This window comes from Hippocampus zosterae, chromosome 2 (assembly GCF_025434085.1).
Source record: "Hippocampus zosterae strain Florida chromosome 2, ASM2543408v3, whole genome shotgun sequence".
NCBI lineage: Eukaryota > Metazoa > Chordata > Actinopteri > Syngnathiformes > Syngnathidae > Hippocampus > Hippocampus zosterae.
This window is the reverse complement of record NC_067452.1, coordinates 30,274,323-30,296,389: the sequence shown is the minus strand read 5'-3', so window position 1 is coordinate 30,296,389 and position 22,067 is coordinate 30,274,323. Positions and strand designations below refer to the sequence as shown.

Here is a 22,067-nt window from a genome sequence, read left to right as displayed (position 1 = left end):
GAATTGTAGTTGGCAAAATGCATGCTATTAGATAGATAGATAGATAGATAGATAGATAGATAGATAGATAGATAGATAGATAGATAGATAGATAGATAGATAGATAGATAGATAGATAGATAGATAGATAGATAGATAGATAGATAGATAGATAGATAGATAGATAGATAGATAGATAGATAGATAGATAGATAGATAGATAGATAGATAGATAGATAGATATTTGGGTGAAACCTTAACGTTGGTAAATGTCAACATTTGTTAAATGTCATATTTTTTCACAAATCTGTTCGTCAGTTCACACAAGTGTTTGATCATTTATTGTGTGTGTGTGTGTCTGTCTGAAAAGAGAGAGAGGGAGAGAGAGAGAGAGAGAGAGAAAGGGGAGTACTCGGTATGTGAAATTGTAGGGTGGTGATTGTGTGTGTGTGGCAGTTTACATTAGTGTGTGCGTGTGCGTGTGCGTGTGTGTGTGCGCCTGCGTGTGTGTGTATGTTTGTGTGTGTGTGTGCGTGTGTGTGTGTGTGTCCTAACGAACAAGCACCCTTCACCCACTCTCCTGCCTTCCTAATAATATCACTGTGTATATCGCCTGCTATTTTAGGCCAGGCAGTTTGGGAAAGGCTTCTCTCTCTTTCAAATAAGTGTCGAGCTCTCTCGGTCTCTGTCACCAGGCAGCTGGCCAGGAAGAAACTTTGCTTGGATATGAAGCAGCCGTCACTCTGTTTCTTCAGGTCTCAGATCGGACGGGGTTTTCTGGGATGAAATGGACCAGGCCATGAGGTCATCCAAAAATTTGTCCTCCGCTGCGCATGCTACCCAGTGACCCGCCAGGACGAGACGTGCATATTCAAGATTGGACCGCAAGGAATTTGTACATGCTGGAGAAAGAAAAGTAAGCAAAAAAGTAAGTAAGAGATTTTGTTGTATTATTTTATGTGACGAAACCGGTTCGCTCTTGATTTTCATATGGATCAGAGAATAATGATGACAAGATATTGCTGTACTGTATTTAAAAAATATGTTCCATGACTAACTTAAATAGTTGGGTCTCCGGAGAGCCTGACAGAAACTGTTCAAACCGAACAACAATGTAAGTAGTTTTTTTTAGTATCCTATTTCATACGTTGTTTTCTCCTCCCAGTAATTGTTCCTCAGATTAGCATGAGCTCATAGCGTTGTCAGCATTATTTCTGGTAAGGTGATTGAAAAGGGCTGCATGAGCCAAAATGACAAATTGACAAAATGTAATTCGGTGTATTTGCGATGAAGCGCTGACACCGCAGGAGAAAATACAAATTATACTTTTACTTCATCTTTAGGGGGGGGGGGGCTCGTTTTGCTCTTCTGACTGTGGGCTGTTTGAGAACAGAAAGTGACGTGGCTTGCTCTGTATTCAGCTGTCATAGCAACGGACGCCATAATCAGCATTGGCCTCCCTGTCATTGGAGCACTGTCAATTTCCCTGAGACATGACCACGCCCTCCAACAGGATAATTTCAATGAGATTTGGAAAAATTGGTTGAAAGGTATACTATCGTTTTTTATTCTTAGAGTAGTTTGACAAAAGCACGTTAGAAACATGTTCAGTCACCAGGGAGCTGTTTTAAATAGTAAAAAAATAAAGATGCTTACCTAATGCTTGACAACTGGAAGTTGTGTGTGACTTTCGAGCAGTGTGGCCCATATCAGCTTTGACAAGTACCGGTAATTTAGTTAAATTACTGATTATTTGATTTTAAAAGTAACACAGATTACAAGTTTTAGCTCTATAACAATTTGTCAATAACACAGAATGTGCAAAGTACCTTAATACTTTCTTTAGCTGACACAAAAAGCTGTGAGAGTAAATTTTGTGTGAACTGCTTGTCATCATTGTTGTTAGACAAACGCGTACTGGCATCACTGCTTTCGAGTTATGGAAACTGAGAAGCAATTCAACTTTATTTATATTTTTCTTGGTTAGCACGCATTTTCCTGTGGCAATTTGTAGTTCATTGTGTTTGCCAAATACTTGCTCCTGTGTTAGCAAATTGTCTCTGGAGGGATATTTTGCAATCGCAAATGAGCTAAATGCTTGAGAAGTTGCTGTCAACAGTCCTGTTCATTTGGAATTTTGCCCTTCAGGTTAGGTGAAATGTTAAAGACTCCTTCACAAATAACTCTGCAGACCTACAGGATCAACGACAAAGACCTCACAGAGATCGAACTCCATTCTGTGGACTCCATCAATGATCTTCACCGGACATATCCTGAACACAACCACAAAGGTACACACAAACACACACCCACACATGTGTACACAATGACACATGTTGGTATGGGCTAAGAAGTGAGTTGATTGCAGGACCGAGGCCCCCCCGCCCGGCTTTCCCTCCTTCTGTGAATGGAACGCTGCACACACACCACATGAGATATGTTAGCGGAGCAAGCAAATGGCAGAGTCGTGTACGGGACACATTGATTCCAAACACGTCGCAAGCATACGCTATGGCCTGCGCTCTCATCACGCTGCTCCTGCTCACACTTGTCCTCATTTTCTACTTCCTGGGTGAGAAATCATCTTTTGAGTTTGTGAATGACAACAGTTTTTTTTTCATATTTTGTGTTTGACATCACTGATTTGTATGCCCACCACGTCAGTACAACAAGGCGGCGCACTGAAGAGGCTGACCGAGGCCTTGAGGGAAAAAGAAGCGGCAGTCACCCAACTGTCGGCGCTGATCCAACAACTACAAGCGCTCACACTCAACATGACGGCCACAAGGGGGCGGACATGAGCAAGGATGTGCAGATGTTGCGTCCCAAAAATTTTGGCTGAGAGAATGACACTTTCTGAATGTTTGCCATCAAAACAAATTCAAATGTTTTATTGAAGATTTGTTTAATCAAGAGACTCTTTTGCAATAAAAATAAACACAAAATATATATTTTTAAAAATCAGTCAGGTCCACTTTGCTCCCTTTAACAGGTATAATATTTTGTTAACAGTACATACAATAATAGCATCAAGTTATGGTAAAATATATATATATATATTGAAAATCATACAGGGGGCCAATACACTGATATATATTTTCATTTGTCATGATATTCATCCGAAAAAGAAATCCTTCCCAGTGGTCATCCTTTTGTTTTTAGCTTCAGACATTAGGAGCACACGGGATAGTGTTACTATCCGGGCGTCTCAACGTGATACAGTACATGGACATTGTTAACAAGTCACGTGGAATACTCGGAAAAGGAGTCAGACAAGCATTATTACCGTGCTGGCGGCTCAGGCGGCTAAAGTCAAATTGAGAATGACGAGACCCTCACGAGCAGCTGCCGTACTTCTGCACTTGGTCCCGAATGATGTCCCGTACCAAAGTGGCGTTTTCCTTCAGCTCTTCCAGCTCCGTACGCTGCTGCTGCATCCGCTGCTCGTTGTTCTTGAACTTCTTCTCCAGCTCTGGAAAGCCAACATAAGCAGTGGACTGTGAACACTGGAAATGGTCCTTTAATACGGTTAATTTGAAGTAAAACCTCTGTGTGAAAAAGTGTGTGCTTGTTAATCTGTCTTCTCATATTACATTCTGTTGCTGTTGGACAGAAAACTGTCCAAATTTTGTTGATCATTGATTTGACATTTGTTTTTTACATATTGATATTATTCGTCAGAACCTATGTTGGTCAGTATTTTTTTTGGTTTGTTTTTTACGAATGATCTCATTTTTACCAATTCAAAGTCATAATTTAACACTTTCAAGGACAGCGGTTACTACAGTGGACAGTTTATTGTATATGTTATCAGATTACAGGGTGCATGAAATGGTTCATGTAGTTTTTTGGGGGAGAAAAATTAGTTTGGGGATGCAAGGATTTTGCCTGATAGACATGACATCATATTTTGCTGAAATACTTTTTCACGGGACTTCAGATTGTGATTAGCAGAAATAAGGTTTGTCTTTCTTGTTTTATTGTTTTGTAAAATTCTTAACCCCCCCCCAGACACCTATCGTAAGTTATTCATATATTTGGTACTGTTTCTTTCAGGTGCCACAAGATGGTGCCAAACTCCTGGCTAGTAGGAAAGTAGTAACTGGTGTCAAGGAAGTACAGTTGAAGGGATACACCTAGGCTAAGATCCGTGTCTATGTTGGGGAGTATAGCTAAGTTTAGTCTGGATTGTTAGTGGAAGTTACGAGTCTTGGCTGCATGTGCATGGGCATGTACACACACACACACACACACACACACACACACACACACACACACACACACACACACACACACACACACACACACATTCCTGTAAGACTATATTTGTGAGGTCCGGGTAACTCCAGATAGGGAGTGAGGACCACCCTTTCTGATAGGTTTAGAGAGGAACTAGTCTTAGATTTGTACACTAGATGTCACCCCAACTACTTTCCCCACTTCAACTTCTTTAAAAAACAGAGCAATAAAAAGTAGACTTGAAACTGAAATCATAGCAGGAGTGAGGACTCTGAATGGGCACATTCAAAGTCCTCACTCCTGTTGTGACTTTGGTTAAAATATCTTATCTTTTTTGGTTTTGTTGCAGTTAAGCATACAAATCAACTTTTGGTATGGCCTTCAGAGTTTTTCCTCTCTTATTAACCTGCAATTACACAGCAGACATTTTGTATTTTAATTTTAAAAAGTGTGAGTAGTCTGTTTTATGAATAATTTGATAGTTTCAACTTAAGATAAGCAGAGTTCCTCATTTATACATTATATATCAATCACAACTTGAACCGATTGATTGCTGTACAATTACTACTACAATAAAAGTGACCCATGCTTTGGCCAATTAATTTACGGAACTAAATCAAATATATTGTAAAACTTGTCATGTCATGTGGAAGTACATGTCAACATTAAATCTCACCTCAAGTAGAACATTTTTAACAACACTGCTCAGGAAGAGTAGAAAAGAATTGAAAAAAAAATACTCCAGCAAGAAAATTTAAATTTAAAAATGAAGAACTCGAGAAGCAGATCTTTTCTTGAAGTTCTTTACGTCTTTACAGGTTCTTTGAGCCAAGGCCTGCGGCTCTTTCATTTTGCAGTCAGTGCATTGTTCTTGCTTGACACCCTTTTATAAGTCTCCCCAGGTGTTTTTCCACAGCAGCCTTTTCTTCTTCATTCCATGGTCTCCTCAAATTTGCACTGGGAAACCCTAAATATGATGACAATTGCAATTTAATGATACTCACAAAGACCACCTTGTGATAGCTTTACAATGTGGATTTTATACGTAAAAAAAATAAAAGTACTTGTCTTTTTCTCCAATTTAGATTTTGCCTGCTCTTTGAGTGTACGTTTTTTTCCATCCATCCATCATCTACCGCTTATCCGGGGCCGGGTCGCGGGGGCAACAGCTTTAGCAGGGAAGCCCAGACTTCCCTCTCCCTAGCTACTTCTTCCAGCTCTCCCCGGGGGATCCCGAGTCGTTCCCAGGCAAGCTGGGTGACAGTCTCTCCAGCGTGTCCTGGGTCTCCTCCCGGTGGGACATGACCGGTACACCTCACCGGGGAGGCGCTCAGGAGGCATCCGAATCAGAAGCCCAAGCCACCTCATCTGGCTCCTCTCGATGTGGAGGAGAAGCGGCTCGACTCTGAGCCCCTCCCGGATGAATGAGCTTCTCACCTTTTCTCTAAGGGAGAGCCCGGACACCCTGTGGAGAAAACTCATTTCAGCCGCTTGTATCCGGGATCTCGTTCTTTCGGTCACGACCCATAGCTCGTGACCATAGGTGAGGGTTGGGACGTAGATCGACCGGTAAATTGAGAGCTTTGCCCTTTGGCTCAGCTCCTTCTTCACCACGACAGACCGATACAACGTCCGCATCACAGCAGACGCTGCACCGATCCGCCTGTCGATCTCCCGCTCCCTCCTACCCCCACTCGTGAACAAGACCCCAAGATACTTGAACTCCTCCACTTGGGGTAAGATCTCCTCCCCGACCCGGAGGGGGCACTCCACCCTTTTCCGACCGAGGACCATGGTTTCAGATTTGGAGGTGCTGATTTCCATCCCAACCGCTTCACACTCGGCTGCGAAACGCTCCAGTGAGAGTTGGAGAGCCCCGTTTGAAGGAGCCAACAGCACCACATCATCTGCAAAAAGCAGGGATGTAATACTGAGGCCCCCAAAACTGACCCCCTCAACGCTTCGGCTGCGCCTAGAAATTCTGTCCATAAAGGTTATGAACAGAATCGTCGACAAAGGGCAGCCTTGGCGGAGTCCTACCCCCACTGGAAACGATTCCGACTTACTGCTGGCAATGCGAACCAAACTCTGACATCGGTGGTATAGTGACCGAACAGCCCGTATCAGGGGGTTCGGTACCCCATACCCACGAAGCACCCCCCACAGAACTCCCCGAGGGACAGGGTCAAACGCCTTCTCCAAGTCCACAAAACACATGTAGACTGGTTGGGCGAATTCCCACATACCCTCAAGGACCCTGCTTAGGGTGTAGAGCTGGTCCACTGTTCCACGGCCGGGACGAAAACCACACTGCTCCTCCTCAATTGGAGGCTCGACTTCCTGACGGACCCTCCTCTCCAGCACCCCTGAATAGACCTTACCAGGGAGGCTGAGGAGTGTGATCCCTCTGTAGTTGGAACACACCCTCCGGTCCCCCTTTTTAAAAAGAGGGACTACCACCCCGGTCTGCCAATCCAGAGGCACTCTCCCTGTTGACCACGCGATGTTGCAGAGGCGTGTCAACCAGGACAGCCCCACAACATCCAGAGGCTTGAGGAACTCCGGGCGGATCTCATCCACCCCTGGGGCCTTGCCACCGAGGAGCTTTTTAACCACATCGGTGACTTCAACCACAGAGATAGGAGAGCCCACCTCAGAGTCCCCAGGCTCTGCTTCCTCCAAGGAAGGCGTGTTGGTGGAGTTGAGGAGGTCTTCGAAGTACTCTGCCCACCGGTTCACAACGTCCCGAGTCGAAGTCAGCAGCGCCCCATCCCCACTGTACACAGTGTTAGTGGTGCACTGCTTCCCCCTCCTGAGACGTCGGATGGTGGACCAGAATTTCCTCGAAGCCGTCCGGAAGTCCGCTTCCATGGCCTCACCGAACTCTTCCCACGCTCGGGTTTTTGCCTCGGCGACCACCGAAGCCGCGGTCCGCTTGGCCAGTCGATACCCGTCAGCTGCCTCTGGGGTCCCACAGGCCATAAAGGCTCGATAGGACTCCTTCTTCAGCTTGACGGCATCCCTTACTGCTGGTGTCCACCAGCGAGTACGGGGATTGCCGCCACGACAGGCACCAACCACCTTACGGCCACAACTCAGATTGGCCGCCTCAACAATAGAGGCACGGAACATGGTCCACTCGGACTCAATGTCCCCCGTCTCCCCCGGAACATGGGAAAAGCTCTGTCGGAGGTGGGAGTTGAAACTCCTTCTGACAGGGGATTCCGCCAGACGCTCCCAACAAACCCTCACTATACGTTTGGGTCTGCCAGGACGGACCGGCATCTTCCCCCACCATCGGAGCCTACTCACCACCAGGTGGTGATCAGTTGACAGCTCCGCCCCTCTCTTCACCCGAGTGTCCAGAACATGCGGCCGCAAATCCGATGATACAACTACAAAGTCGATCATCGAACTGCGGCCTAGGGTGTCCTGGTGCCAAGTGCACATATGGACACCCTTATGCTTTAACAAGGTGTTCGTTATGGACAATCCGTGACGAGCACAGAAGTCCAATAACAAAACACCACTCTGGTTTTGATCGGGGGGGCCGTTCCTCCCAATCACGCCCCTCCAGGTATCACTGTCATTGCCCACGTGAGCATTGAAGTCCCCCAGCAGAACAATGGAGTCCCCAGCAGGAGTACTCTCCAGCACACCCTCCAAGGACTCCAAAAAGGGTGGGTATGCTGAGCTGCTGTTTGGTGCATATGCACAAACAACAGTCAGGACCCGTCCACCCACCCGAAGGCGGAGGGAGGCAACCCTCTCGTCTACCGGTGTGAACCCCAATGTACAGGCACTGAGGCGGGGGGCAATGAGTATGCCCACACCTGCTCTGCGCCTCTCACCGTGAGCAACTCCAGAGTGGAAGAGAGTCCAACCCCTCTCGAGAGAACTGGTACCAGAACCCAGGCTGTGTGTGGAGGCAAGTCCGACTATATCCAGTCGGAAATTCTCTGCCTCACACACCAGCTCGGGCTCCTTCCCTGCCAGAGAGGTGACATTCCATGTCCCAAGAGCTAGCTTCTGCAGCCAAGGATCGGACCGCCAGGGTCCCCGCCTGGACTCGAATCTGCAATGAAATGGGAGATCCCTGATTTGACACTCATTGTCAAATACGTTGCATGCATTTTAACTGGTTAAATTATGAAAAAAGAGATATAGTTCCTCATCCAAAGCTTACCATCCAATTCAGTCTTCCCTCTTTTGGAGAGATGCTTTTCCCTTTTTGGGGCTAAAGGTCGATACCACCACATGAAAAGGAGAACAAAGTGACACATTTTACTAAATCAGTGTTGAACAAAAATATGCTATCAAGGCATTCATTTAGTAACCCAATTCCAGTGAAATTGGGACATTATGCTCATCAATCAAAACAGAATACAATGATTTGCAAATCATGTCCAACCTATATTTAAGTGAAGCATTACAAAGACAAGACAACATTCAATGTTCAAATTGGTACATTTAATTTTTTCCAATAATATTTAACTTAGAATTTAATGGCTGTAATGCGTTCCATAAAAGATGGAACAGCTAGCAAAAAAAATAATGTTGAGAAATGCTCATCAAACCCCTGTTTGTCACATCCCACCGGTGAACAGGCTAACTGTGAATGGGTGGGTGCCATGATTGGGTCAAAAAGTAGCTATCCTGAATTCACAAGCAAAGATTGGGTGAGGGTCACCACAAGTTGAATCGTTGAAGGACAGAGTTTCACAACGTATAATTGCAAGGGATTGAGGGATTACGTCATCTTTGGTCCATAATATCAAAAGGTTCAGAGAATCTGGACCAATCAGTGCATGTAAGCGGCAAGGCCAAAAACAGATAACATTCAAAGGCCATGACCTTCGACCTATCAGAGAGCACTGCATCCAATACCACCTTGTCCCAGCTTGTTTGGAACGTGTTGCAGCCATCAATTCCAACATAGTAGTGTAGCCAATTAAATAGAGGTTGAACATGACATGCAAATCATTGTATTATGTATTAAATACAAGTTCGTGCTTCCATTAAGAATAGAGAAGATTTACTGGGCAACATATAACATTTGAAAGGAATGTTACAAGAACATCTTGTATGATTTCATGCTAGTCAGTGTGAACCAACCGACATAATTAAATTTTGTTAGACCAATGCAAATATTTGGCAGAAATAAAATACTGATTCCTGATTCAAAATAACTATCATCCATAAATTATCTTCCCCCTTCAAGTGCATTCCAGTGGCAGCCAGTGAACGAGCCTAGTCTCTATTGAACGCGAATAGCAGGGGTTTCGAAAAACAACTTTTATATTGATAGATTACATTGTCCAGTGTGGGCAATGCATTTGATAAATGAAATGGTAAGAACATGAATCTAAATACAAAAATACCCAAAACATTGCTGTAATCGATCGTGTAATATTGTACAGTAGAAATTTTTGTTGTATGTCATTTCATAGTGCTTTAGGTGCTAGAGTGAATTTACGCCGCATTATTTCCCCCAAGAAACATTTGATTTATAACGGCTAAAAATACACAAGGATTAAATATAATTTATATATGTTCCTCATACTGCGTGACAACTGACCGGAACAAAATATGGAGAAATTAAAACTCTTGACATGTCCATTCATCCATTCTGCCCCCCCCCCCCCAACCCAAAAGCCGACTGCCCCCATGTCGAGCGTTGCCACGTACAAAGTTACACCAGTGTAGCCCCTGAAAACAGCTTAAAACGGAGCAAATGTAACCCTGCTCAGGAGGTGGTTTAAACATTTACTCTGGAGTAAATGCTAGTATGCGGGGCAGCACCGATATTAAATGGGACGTGTGAACGCTACAGGAGTAGACTTGCTACGCGTGAAAAGAGTTGATTACATACGGGTAGAATGTGTTGCTTTCGTGCTCATTTGTACTTCTGTCATCTTTCCTTTTGTAGGAGACTGGACCATCTCAGAGTTGATTGTGTAGTTTGTTCCTTTGTTATGTGTTCACAAACCCCCCCACAGAATTTATTTTGTGATTCCTTATGTTTCCTTTCCAATTGCCTTGCCATCTTTAAATTTGATTGGCCACAGTAGAAGCAATAATGACTTCTGTGCCAAACTCGTTTGCCTTCCCATTTTGTAAATGCTTTTATGGTTAAAGAAGGATCTTCTTTGCTCATCTTTTGTTTTTACATAGGTTAATGGGTTACCTTCTTTACGAATTGCAGACATGACTGTGCTCCTCTGCTTCATATGTCTGATGACTTGTAGAGTCTTCACTGGATGTATCATAAGAGAACAATTTTTCTGCCTTTGGATGGAATATCTCCTCGTCATCACTCGATTCAGAGGATGTCTTAGTTGGTTTGTATTCCTCATCTGATCCAAAAAGACTTGAGTCAGAATAATCACCATCTTCAGTGGGATTGTCCATCTGTTATTAAAAAAAAAAAAGGATCAGAAAATACCATTGCAATTAATGATGTTAGAGAATAGTACTGATAATTCAGGCTTACATGACAAGATAGTTCTGTGGGATAAAATATTAATCCAACACATTAACATGGCAAAACAGAAATACCTTATAGAAATAACTTATTTTGTTTAATATGGGCAAATAAAGCATTTGAAACTGACCGGGTAATCAATTAAAAGTCGACTTATTATAATTTTTAAAAATGTCTATATCACTCATTTCCAGTGCTTGGCAAAGATAGGTAAGTGCCGAAACCACATAATGGTATCAGGCTGATACCGGCATTATTTTAAGGTTATCGTGGAGGCTGCCAATACCAGCAATCGATATTTCAGAAAATTAAAAACTTAATAAATGTAAATTTAATACTGTACTAGTTGCCACTACACATTTGGCGAATCATCTGCGTCACAAAGAGAGGCTTATTTCCAAGTATTTGGCAATCCAATAACAATGATGGCCGACACAGAGTGCGGAGAGAACAATTTTCCACGTGAGCTGTACCCAGGTCAATCTTTTCATACACCTATTAAGATGCAATTTCTGTATATAATTACAATATTTACATTAATTCTTTGAACGCATCATGTGTACTTTTTAATCAAATTTGTTTGAATTCCTTCCACGTTCATCCTATTATATTCCCAGAAGAGGAAATTTCTCTTAGTATGTGGCGACTAAAATGAACGCATATTCACTAAATCTCTGCACGCCAGAGCATTTTTTTCTCTCCTTGAATTACATCAACATTCATCCACTAATTTGCCGATTAACGTCTAATCACTAAGTTGATATGAGTATGATAAGGTTAAGATTCATGCTGAGAATGCATCACTAGTGTGTTTTTATAAGCCTGGGCCAATAACTGGTTTGACGTTTGAAAAGTCAAAGTTTCAATCACCACTAATTCGGCTTTGCCAATAAGGATATTTGGGATCAATAAACGATGAGCGAGTGTGGTTACAAATCGCAAAGGTTGATGACAGTGACAATATATGTTGCCACAAAAAAAATCATCAAAATGTCCCCATAAAATAGTAGAAAGCTTAACAAACATAGAAAATATGCATCTCTCCTCATATAAGTGGGGGGTTTTTCAGCCCAAAATGCATAGGTTTTGGTGATCGACACATTTAACCTTTATTATTTTTTTTATTTTAACTTTTGTGTTGATAATGGTTCACAGTATAATATTTCGTTCAACCCACTTTGTTATCTGTAAATTGCTTGGTATTTTACATCGTCTTTTTGCAGTTACTTTCTGTATATGGAAAGACACTGGTTCCATTTGCATCTAATTCTCTGCTCAACTAAGATGGCGGCGGCGGCGAAAGACGCTGGGTCATTTGCAACTAATTTTCTGCTCAACTAAAATGGCGACGACGACGGCGAGACGATGGCGGCGGGGGGGGGGGGGGGGGTGGTGTTAAAACTTGATTTTACCACACCAACGACCTATTCTGTGGCGCTGTATTGTGTGTCTGACGGCCTATTGAAAGTTTATTGTTTGAGAGGAAACTTTCTATCTTGGTGACAACTCCTTAGGTACAGCATAGTAGAGTTATTCATATAGTTGGTTTCACTCTAATGCTGATATAACACGAACCTTTGAGCCTGCCCGAATTACTTAGAATAACTAACTTGTAAGAAAATATTCAAAACTTGAGTGTCTTACCTGCTTTAATTCTGAAGTATTTGTCACTTTCTGGGGTTTTCTCGATGATGCTGACTCGTACGCTCACTCTTCTCAACGCCTTCCTTTTGTGCAGGTAGCAAAGCGCGCGTTTCCTAATTGATGGTCAGCGAGAGTGATGTGGGGGAGGGTAGCTGTAGAAACTCGTTTCCTGCAACGTAACTGTGACGTTTTGGGGTGTGAAAACAGCCCCGCCCCTTCATAACCAAAACTCCTTCACTTTTCCTCTGAGGTCCGTTTTGAAGTGGGGCATAGTAAATGTCAAGCAATATCAACATATTTTATGAAATCTTGTTTACACCAATGTCATGTACTCCTAAAATGTGTGTATATACATACTGTATATATATACAGTATATACACACACACACATATTTTAAAAACGACTTAAAATATTGTAATTGTTCTGAAAGCAACATTATTCCCAAATGCTAATATGGAATTGTGATGAAACATCATTATTATTTACTTATTGGATGCAATTCGTATTATACAGTTTCGATGTCCAAAGCAGAATAAAACGAATTAGATTTTCTGGGGACACGACTGCAACACTCAACTCTTCTTGCAAAGCTTTGTTGCTGCTGTAGGAACCGCGCTCCTAATTGATCACGTGCTCAAACTAGTGTGGGGGAGGGGAGCTGAATAAACTAGGTTCAAACAGTGCAACTGCGAGGGTTTGGAGCTGGGAACAGCCCCTCCCCCCTTCATGGCCAACGATAAACTAAAATTGCTCAGCCTTTAACTTTTATTTTACTCTGCGGTCTGTTTTGAGGGGAGCATGATAAATTTCAAGCAACATCTATATGTTTCAGCAACTGTAATAACACAAATGTATATACCTGTTCATATTTTTTAAACCAGACTTAAATATTATAATTGTTCAATGAAACATAATTACAGTAAGTATTGCCATCTATGGACTTCTGTCAAACGAAAATTCCCTCACCCAGAATAAAAATCTATGCATTACACATTTGAGTACGATATTACATTATATGATTGCTTCAGGAGTATGAGGTACCGAATCCCCTGATGCGGGCACTTTGGTCCCTCCACCACAGATGTCAGAATTTGGTTCACATTACCGGCAGTAAGTCAGAATCGTTTCCAGTGAGGGTTGGACTCCGCCAAGGCTGCCCTTTGTCATCGATTCTGTTCATAAACTTTACGGACATTGGCAATTTCTAGGCGCAGTGTAAGTGTTGATGGGGGTCCATTTTGGTGGCCTCAGTATTACATCTCTGCTTATTGCAGATGATGTGGGACTGTTGGCTCTTTCAAGCAGGGCCCTTCAACTCTCACTTGAGCGTTTCGCAGCTGAGTATGAAGTGGTTGGGATGAAAATCAGTCGGAAAAGGGTGGAGTTCTCTCTCCGGGTCGGGGAGGAGATCTTGTCCCAAGTGGAGGAGTTTAAGTATTTTGGGGTCTTGTTTGCAAGTGAGGGCAGGAGGGAATGAGAGATCGACAGGCGCAGCGGTGAAGCGGCTGCTGCTTGCTCTGCGCGCTTTGTATCGGTCAGTCGTGGTGAAGAAGGAGCTGAGCCAAAGGGCGAAGCTCTCAATTTACCGGTTGATCTACGTTCCAACCCTCATCTACTGTCATGAGCAATGAGTCGTGACCGAAAGAATGAGATCCCAGATACAAGCGGCCGAAATGAGTTTTAAAGGTGTTCCGGGCATGTCCCACCGGCAGGAGGCCCCGGGGACAACCCAAGACACGCTGGAGAGACTGTGTCACTCAGCTGGCCTGGGAACGTTTCAGAATCCCCGGGAAGAGCTAGGAGAAGTGGCTGGGGAGAGGGAAGTCTGGGCTTCCCTGCTAAAGCTGCTGCCCCTGTGACCCGACCTTGGATAAGCGGTGGAATATGGATGGATGGATATTACATTAGTGATCGATTCATAACAACGGACGAACGTTCCGATAAATGGAACCTGGAAGCCATACGGAAGCTCAAATTAGAGCAAACTCAAGCAAGTCCCGTTCGATACCGCGGAATAACTGTCTGCACCACTTTTTACTCTCTTTGGCACAAAAACAGCAGAATCTCTCTATTAGCATGAGTTTACTGGAATCGTGAACGACTTTCTATTCCATTCATTTACATTTACGTCCTGTCGATCGTTGCATCCAAACAAAGGAATGGTAATGACTGTGGAAGAGAACATGGAATGCATCCGATTAGATGCTCAAAGCAAGTTGCTTGTGGCTCGACGGACTGTAGAGTAAATGAACGTTTCCTGGAATGCTTGACCTGCTATCATGCTAACTCAACTCAACATTATTTATAGAGCACTTTCAAACAGCCAGCGCTGCATACAAAGTGCTTTACATGGAGCAATTTAACATATACAACAAACAGTAACGCAGTCTGTAATAAATACGGTAGAAAGCACCGAACAGCAAAACCAAGAACAAATCTAAGTCATGGTGAGTCAAATGCCAAAGAATACAAGTGAGTTTTGAGGCGCGTTTTGAAGATGGGCAGCGAGGAGGCTTGCCGAATGTTCAGTGGGAGGTCATTCCAGAGAGAGGGACCAGCAACAGAAAAGGCTCCATCCCCTCTGAGCCTCAGTTTAGTTCTTGGTCCTTCTAATAATGTCTGGTCCGCAGACCAGATGAGGTCAGCGAGGTAAGGTGGCACGAGGTAATTTAGAGATTTGAAAAGGTCATTTAGAGATTTGAAAACAATTTGCGCTAACTGGAGCGCTAATCAGAGAGAAGGCGAGTTCCATCGCGCTATGGGCATGGAGGACTTTGAAGGGTCCCGTGGATGCCTTCAGACATTTGTTGCACAACATCAGCTGAGCAACGCTGTCTTGGGTGGTGATCGAGGGGAGGTCAAGTTCGAGATAGTGAGTGATTGGAAAGAAAAGCCACCAGCTGTTATAGGTCTCATTTTGGAGCAAAGAGCCCTCATTTTGTGACTACTCTTGTTATAATGTATTTTGTTCATATACCTGTACTGTATACTGCCGTTTTTGTGTTATTTGTGTTGTTGGGGCATATATTTTTGCATTTTACTGCTTGTGTTCTTACACATGTATTTTGTTAACACACTTGCATGTTCATAAAGGACGTGTACCGTAGTCATGTCCCACATAAGGAAATTCTGTTATCAAGACTGATTGAGCAACGCAAACATGATTTCTTACTAAAGAATACTTACTGTTGTTACTTATTGGATGCAAATCATAATGATCCAGTTGAAATGTCCAAAGCAGAATGAAACAAATTGGATATGCTGGGGACACTTCTGCAATACAGTACCTAACTCATTTTTTCTTGCAAAGCGTTGTGGCTGGCTTCTGCGCAGCTCTGCTAATTGAAATGTAAACAAACTCATGTCTGGGGGGAGGGGTGCAGAAAAAACTTCGTTTTGGAGCAGGTAACAGCCTCTCCTCTTCATGGACAATGACTAAGTCAATTATCAAAATTGCCATAGCCTTTTTGAACTTTGAGGTCTGCTGTGAAGGCGAGCATGATAAATTTTGAGCAACATCTACATACAGTATTTGAGTAACTAGGCTCACCAATGTCACATACTCCGCGCACACACAGTATATTTAAACTGACTTACAATTTTACAATTGTTTTTAAAGCAACATAATTCCAAACTCTAATATGGAATTTAGATGAAACAATTATTTACTTATTGAATGCAAGTCATATTTTCCAGTTTCAATGTCCAAAGATGAATGAAATAAATTGGATATGCTGGGGACACTTCTGCAATACAGTACCTAACTCATTTTTTTCTTGCAAAGCGTTGTGGCTGGCTTCTGCGCAGCTCTGCTAAATGAAATGTAAACAAACTCATGTCTGGGGGGAGGGGTGCTTCAAAAACTTCGTTTTGGAGCAGGTAACAGCCGCTCCCCTTCATGGCCAATGATTAAGTCAATTATCAAAGTTCCCACAGCCTTGGTGAACTTTGAGGTCTGATGTGAAGAAGAGCATGATAAATTTTGAGCAACATCTACATACAGTATTTGAGTAACGAGGATCACCAATGTCACATACTCCTAAAATAATTACAGCAAATAAAATTATATATATGTTCACAAACACAACCGCACACACAGTATATTTAAACTGACTTAAAAATTTACAATTGTTTTTAAAGCAACATAATTCCAAACTCTAACATGGAATTTAATCGTTTCTTGGTTTCTTGGAATTGGAATTCTTTACTTATTGAATGCAAGTCATATTTTCCAGTTCCAATGTCCAAAGCAGAATAAAATGAATTGGATTTTCTGGGGCCCTCCGTGAGTCGTCACCTTACCGTGGTGGAGGGGTTTGTGTGTCCCAATGATCCTAGAAGCTAAGTTGTCTGGGGCTTTATACCCCTGGCAGGGTCACCCATGGCAAACAGGTTCTAGGTGAGGGGCCAGACAAAGCACGGCTCAAAGACCCCAATGATGAATACAATAAATGGATCTAGGTTTCCCTTGCCCGGACGCGGGTCACCGGGGCCCCCTTCTGGAGCCAGGCCTGGAGGTGGGGCTCGTTGGCAGGCGCCTGGTGGCCGGGCCTACACCCATGGGGCCCGGCCGGGCACAGCCCGAAGAGGCAACGTGGGCCCCCCTTCCCATGGGCTCACCACCCATGAGAGGGGCCAAATGGGTCGGGTGCAATGTGAGCTGGGCGGCAGCCAAAGGCGGGGACCCTGGCGGTCCGATCCTCGGCTGCAGAAGCTAGCTTTTGGGACATGGAATGTCACCTCTCTGGCAGGGAAGGAGCCCGAGCTGGTGTGTGAGGCAGAGAATTTCCGACTGGATATAGTCGGACTTGCCTCCACACACAGCCTGGGTTCTGCTGCCAGTTCTCTCGAGAGGGGTTGGACTCTCTTCCACTCTGGAGTTGCTCACGGTGAGAGGCGCAGAGCAGGTGTGGGCATACTCATTGCCCCCCGCCTCAGTGCCTGTACATTGGGGTTCACACCGGTAGACGAGAGGGTTGCCTCCCTCCGCCTTCGGGTGGGTGGACGGGTCCTGACTGTTGTTTGTGCATATGCACCAAACAGCAGCTCAGCATACCCACCCTTTTTGGAGTCCTTGGAGGGTGTGCTGGAGAGTACTCCTGCTGGGGACTCCCTTGTTCTGCTGGGGGACTTCAATGCTCACGTGGGGAATGACAGTGATACCTGGAGGGGCGTGATTGGGAGGAACGGCCCCCCCGATCAGAACCCGAGTGGTGTTTTGTTATTGGACTTCTGTGCTCGTCACGGATTGTCCATAACGAACACCTTGTTAAAGCATAAGGGTGTCCATATGTGCACTTGGCACCAGGACACCCTAGGCCGCAGTTCGATGATCGACCTTGTAGTTGTATCATCGGATTTGCGGCCGCATGTTCTGGACACTCGGGTGAAGAGAGGGGCGGAGCTGTCAACTGATCACCACCTGGTGGTGAGTAGCCTCCGATGGTGGGGGAAGATGCCGGTCCGTCCTGGCAGACCCAAACGTATAGTGAGGGTTTGTTGGGAGCATCTGGCGGAATCCCCTGTCAGAAGGAGTTTCAACTCCCACCTCCGACAGAGCTTTTCCCATGTTCCGGGGGTGACGGGGGACATTGAGTCCGAGTCCCATGTTCCGTGCCTCTCTTGTTGAGGCGGCCAATCTGAGTTGTGGCCGTAAGGTGGTTGGTGCCTGTCGTGGCGGCAACCCCCGTACTCGCTGGTGGACACCAGCAGTAAGGGATGCCGTCAAGCTGAAGAAGGAGTCCTATCGAGCCTTTATGGCCTGTGGGACCCCAGAGGCAGCTGACGGGTATCGACTGGCCAAGCGGACCGCGGCTTCGGTGGTCGCCGAGGCAAAAACCAGAGCGTGGGAAGAGTTCGGCGAGGCCATGGAAGCCGACTTCCGGACGGCTTCGAGGAAATTCTGGTCAACCATCCGACGTCTCAGGAGGGGGAAGCAGTGCACCACTAACACTGTGTACAGCGGGGATGGGGCGCTGCTGACTTCGACTCGGGACGTTGTGAACCGGTGGGCAGAGTACTTCGAAGACCTCCTCAACTCCACCAACACGCCTTCCTTGGAGGAAGCAGAGCCTGGGGACTCTGAGGTGGGCTCTCCTATCTCTGTGGTTGAAGTCACCGATGTGGTTAAAAAGCTCCTCGGTGGTAGGGCCCCAGGGGTGGATGAGATCCGCCCGGAGTTCCTCAAGGCTCTGGATGTTGTGCGGCTGTCCTGGTTGACACGCCTCTGCAACATCGCGTGGTCAACAGGGAGAGTGCCTCCGGATTGGCAGACCGGGGTGGTAGTCCCTCTTTTTAAAAAGGGGGACCGGAGGGTGTGTTCCAACTACAGAGGGATCACACTCCTCAGCCTCCCTGGTAAGGTCTATTCAGGGGTGCTGGAGAGGAGGGTCCGTCAGGAAGTCGAACCGCCAATTGAGGAGGAGCAGTGTGGTTTTCGTCCCGGCCGTGGAACAGTGGACCAGCTCTACACCCTTAGCAGGGTCCTTGAGGGTATGTGGGAATTCGCCCAACCAGTCTACATGTGTTTTGGGGACTTGGAGAAGGCGTTTGACCGTGTCCCTCGGGGAGTTCTGTGGGGAGTGCTTCGTGGGTATGGGGTACCGAACCCCCTGATACGGGCTGTTCGGTCACTATACCACCGATGTCAGAGTTTGGTTCGCATTGCCAGCAGTAAGTCGGAATCGTTTCCAGTGGGGGTAGGACTCCGCCAAGGCTGCCGTTTGTCGCTGATTCTGTTCATAACCTTTATGGACAGAATTTCTAGGCGCAGCCGAAGCGTTGAGGGGGTCCGTTTTGGGGGCCTCAGTATTGCATCCCTGCTTTTTGCAGATGATGTGGTGCTGTTGGCTCCTTCAAACGGGGCTCTCCAACTCTCACTGGAGCGTTTCGCAGCCGAGTGTGAAGCGGTTGGGATGAGAATCAGCACCTCCAAATCTGAAACCATGGTCCTCAGTCGTAAAAGGGTGGAGTGCCCCCTCCGGGTCGGGGAAGAGATCTTACCCCAAGTGGAGGAGTTCAAGTATCTTGGGGTCTTGTTCACGAGTGGGGGTAGGAGGGAGCGGGAGATTGACAGGCGGATCGGTGCAGCGTCTGCTGTGATGCGGACGTTGTATCGGTCTGTCGTGGTGAAGAAGGAGCTGAGCCAAAGGGCGAAGCTCTCAATTTACCGGTCGATCTACGTCCCAACCCTCACCTATGGTCACGAGCTATGGGTCGTGACCGAAAGAACGAGATCCCGGATAAAAGCGGCCGAATTGAGTTTTCTCCGGAGGGTGTCCGGGCTCTCCCTTAGAGATAAGGTGAGAAGCTCAGTCATCCGGGAGGGGTTCAGAGTCGAGCCGCTTCTCCTCCACATCGAGAGGAGCCAGATGAGGTGGCTTGGGCATCTGATTCGGATGCCTCTTGAGCGCCTCACCGGTGAGGTGTTCCGGTCATGTCCCACCGGGAGGACACCCAGAGGAAGACCCAGGACACGCTGGAGAGACTATGTCACCCAGCTTGCCTGGGAACGACTCGGGATCCCCCGGAGAGAGCTGGAAGAAGTAGCTAGGGAGAGAGAAGTCTGGGCTTCCCTGCTAAAGCTGTTGCCCCCGCGACCCGGCCCCAGATAAGCGGTAGATGATGGATGGATGGATGGATTTTCTGGGGAGCGGCCTGGTGAACTAGTGGTCCGCGTGTTGACCTCACAGTGCAGAGGTACCAGGTTCAATTTCAGCTCCGGCCACCCTGTGTGAAGTTTGCATGTTCTCCCCAGGTCTGTGTGGGTTCTCTCCAGATCCCACATTCCAAAAACATGCATGGCAGGCTAATTGAACAATCCAAATTGTCCCTCGGTGGTGAGTGTGAGCGCGGATGGTTGTTTGTCTGTGTGTGCCCTGCGATTGGCTGGCAACCGGTTCAGGGTGTCCCCTGCCTACTGACCGAAGACGGCTGGGATAGGCTCCAGCACCCCCCGTGACCCTTGTGGGGATAAAACGGATCGGAAAATGACTGAATGTATGTTACAATGAGAACTCCGACATGCCTGAGGGCGTAAATATGCTTACAGCTTTAACTTTTTTAATTTAATTGCACTTTCCTATTTCTATTTAATGTGGTAGTTTGAAAATATAAATAAGAAGTTCCTCACCAATTACTCAGTACTTGTGATTCTTTCACTACGTACATTCATTCATTCATCTTTCGAGCCGCTTGATCCTCACTAGGGTCGCGGGGGGTGCTGGAACCTATCCCAACTGTCTTCGGGCAGTAGGCGGGGGACACCCTGAATCGGTTGCCAGCCAATCGCAGGGCACACAGAGATGAACAACCATCCACGCTCACACTCACACCTAGGGACAATTTAGAGTGTTCAATCAGCCTGCTACGCATGTTTTTGGAATGTGGGAGGGAATCGGAGCACCCGGAGAAAACCCACGCCCGGGAGAACATGCAAACTCCACACAGGGAGGCTGGAGCTGGAATCGAACCCGGTACCTCTGCACTGTGAAGCCGACGTGCTAACCACTGGACTACCGGGCTGCCCCACTATGTACATATTTACTCTTATTCAAGGACTCTTTTTTTTTACATGTCATATTTTTCAAAAGTAATACTAATACAATTGAGTGCACATTTATTCTGCCACCTCTGTCCTTGTGTCCTTATGGAAAAGATGAGACTGATGCCCTAAATATAATAGTAAATAATAGTTCCATCAGTAGTATACAATAGAATATAAAACATTACTCAGTAAAAATACTCACAGAGAGCTTTGCTTAATGTTAGAAATGTGCACTTCAAATTACAAATGTGGAGCTATGAAATGACAACTAAAACCTCAATATGTCACAAATGGAATAAGTGTGTACTTCACTAAATTATTTTAGGTTTTTTATTTAGTGGTTTGATTTAAGGTGTAATTTCGGGTGGGTCTGAGGCCATATTCCAGATTTGGGTTTGCATAACAAGTTCTATTTCATAACAAGATGTTTGTTAAAAAAGTTAAACTTAGACAAATATTAGATATAATAAAAAAATACATCATTGTTTTACTTTCTAATAAGCCCATGAGACTGTTTTCTATAGTTTCAGTTTTGTTGGAACAAAAATATTTCAGAAATCAATAGGTGGCGGTAGTGAGTAAAAAGTGTGTGTATTGAATTTAAATGAAAATACACACAAAAAATCATTTTTGGTATATTTGTGAGGACCTCTCTGAAACTTTGAGAGATGCCTATATAAACCCTCTAGAGGCCTTTAGAATGAAAAACTTGTGAGGACTGGCCTAAATGTCCTCACTTGTCAAAAATGTCCTCACTACGTTGGTCTTATAATCACAGTGGTCCTCACAAGTATAGCCGTACAAACACACACACACACGCACACACACACACACACACACACACACTTACTTTCAGGGCATTTAGGCAGTTATAATAAGATTTTCAGGCATGGCATCGATTACTCATGTTATGCTGCTATTCTCGGAAGGATAGTAATGAAGAAAACTCTAAGGTCCCTATTCAGTCATCAGTCATATCCTCCGAAAAATTGTCAATAATTGACATATTCTGCTAGGGTATGCAAACTTATCAGCACAACTATGATTAGATGTACAGTATTCACTAAATGAAAGACTTTCGACGGCAGGGTAAAGGCCATTACAGTAACCAAGCTTGTTTGTTTGTTTTATTTTCCATCTGATGACTGCAGACGAGTGCACCACAGTGTTGGACT

General features: G+C 45.1%; 2 protein-coding genes and 1 long non-coding RNA gene across 4 annotated transcripts in view; 1 reads left to right on the top strand and 2 right to left on the bottom strand.

Moving 5' to 3' along the window:
- The first annotated feature begins 513 nt into the window (after positions 1-513).
- On the top strand, positions 514-3,106 carry si:dkey-20d21.12 (uncharacterized protein LOC556245 homolog). Its single transcript, XM_052059576.1, has 4 exons — positions 514-895; positions 2,128-2,270; positions 2,348-2,551; positions 2,644-3,106. Exons 1-4 carry the CDS (start codon positions 813-815, stop codon positions 2,778-2,780), a joined length of 567 nt encoding a protein of 188 aa, XP_051915536.1. The 5' UTR covers positions 514-812; the 3' UTR covers positions 2,781-3,106.
- Positions 2,843-22,067, bottom strand: part of lamb2l (laminin, beta 2-like) — a 59,085-nt gene continuing 39,860 nt past the window's right edge. For both annotated transcript variants that reach the window (XM_052059392.1, XM_052059391.1), the window contains exon 35: positions 2,843-3,451. In XM_052059392.1, coding sequence (XP_051915352.1) covers positions 3,315-3,451 — 137 coding nt within the window. In that variant the 3' untranslated portion in view covers positions 2,843-3,314. The remainder of the gene's footprint in view (positions 3,452-22,067) is intronic.
- On the bottom strand, positions 3,982-22,064 carry LOC127596753 (uncharacterized). Its single transcript, XR_007961538.1, has 2 exons — positions 21,705-22,064; positions 3,982-4,193 (listed from the first exon to the last, which is right to left on the bottom strand). It is a non-coding gene; the product is annotated as an uncharacterized LOC127596753 (long non-coding RNA).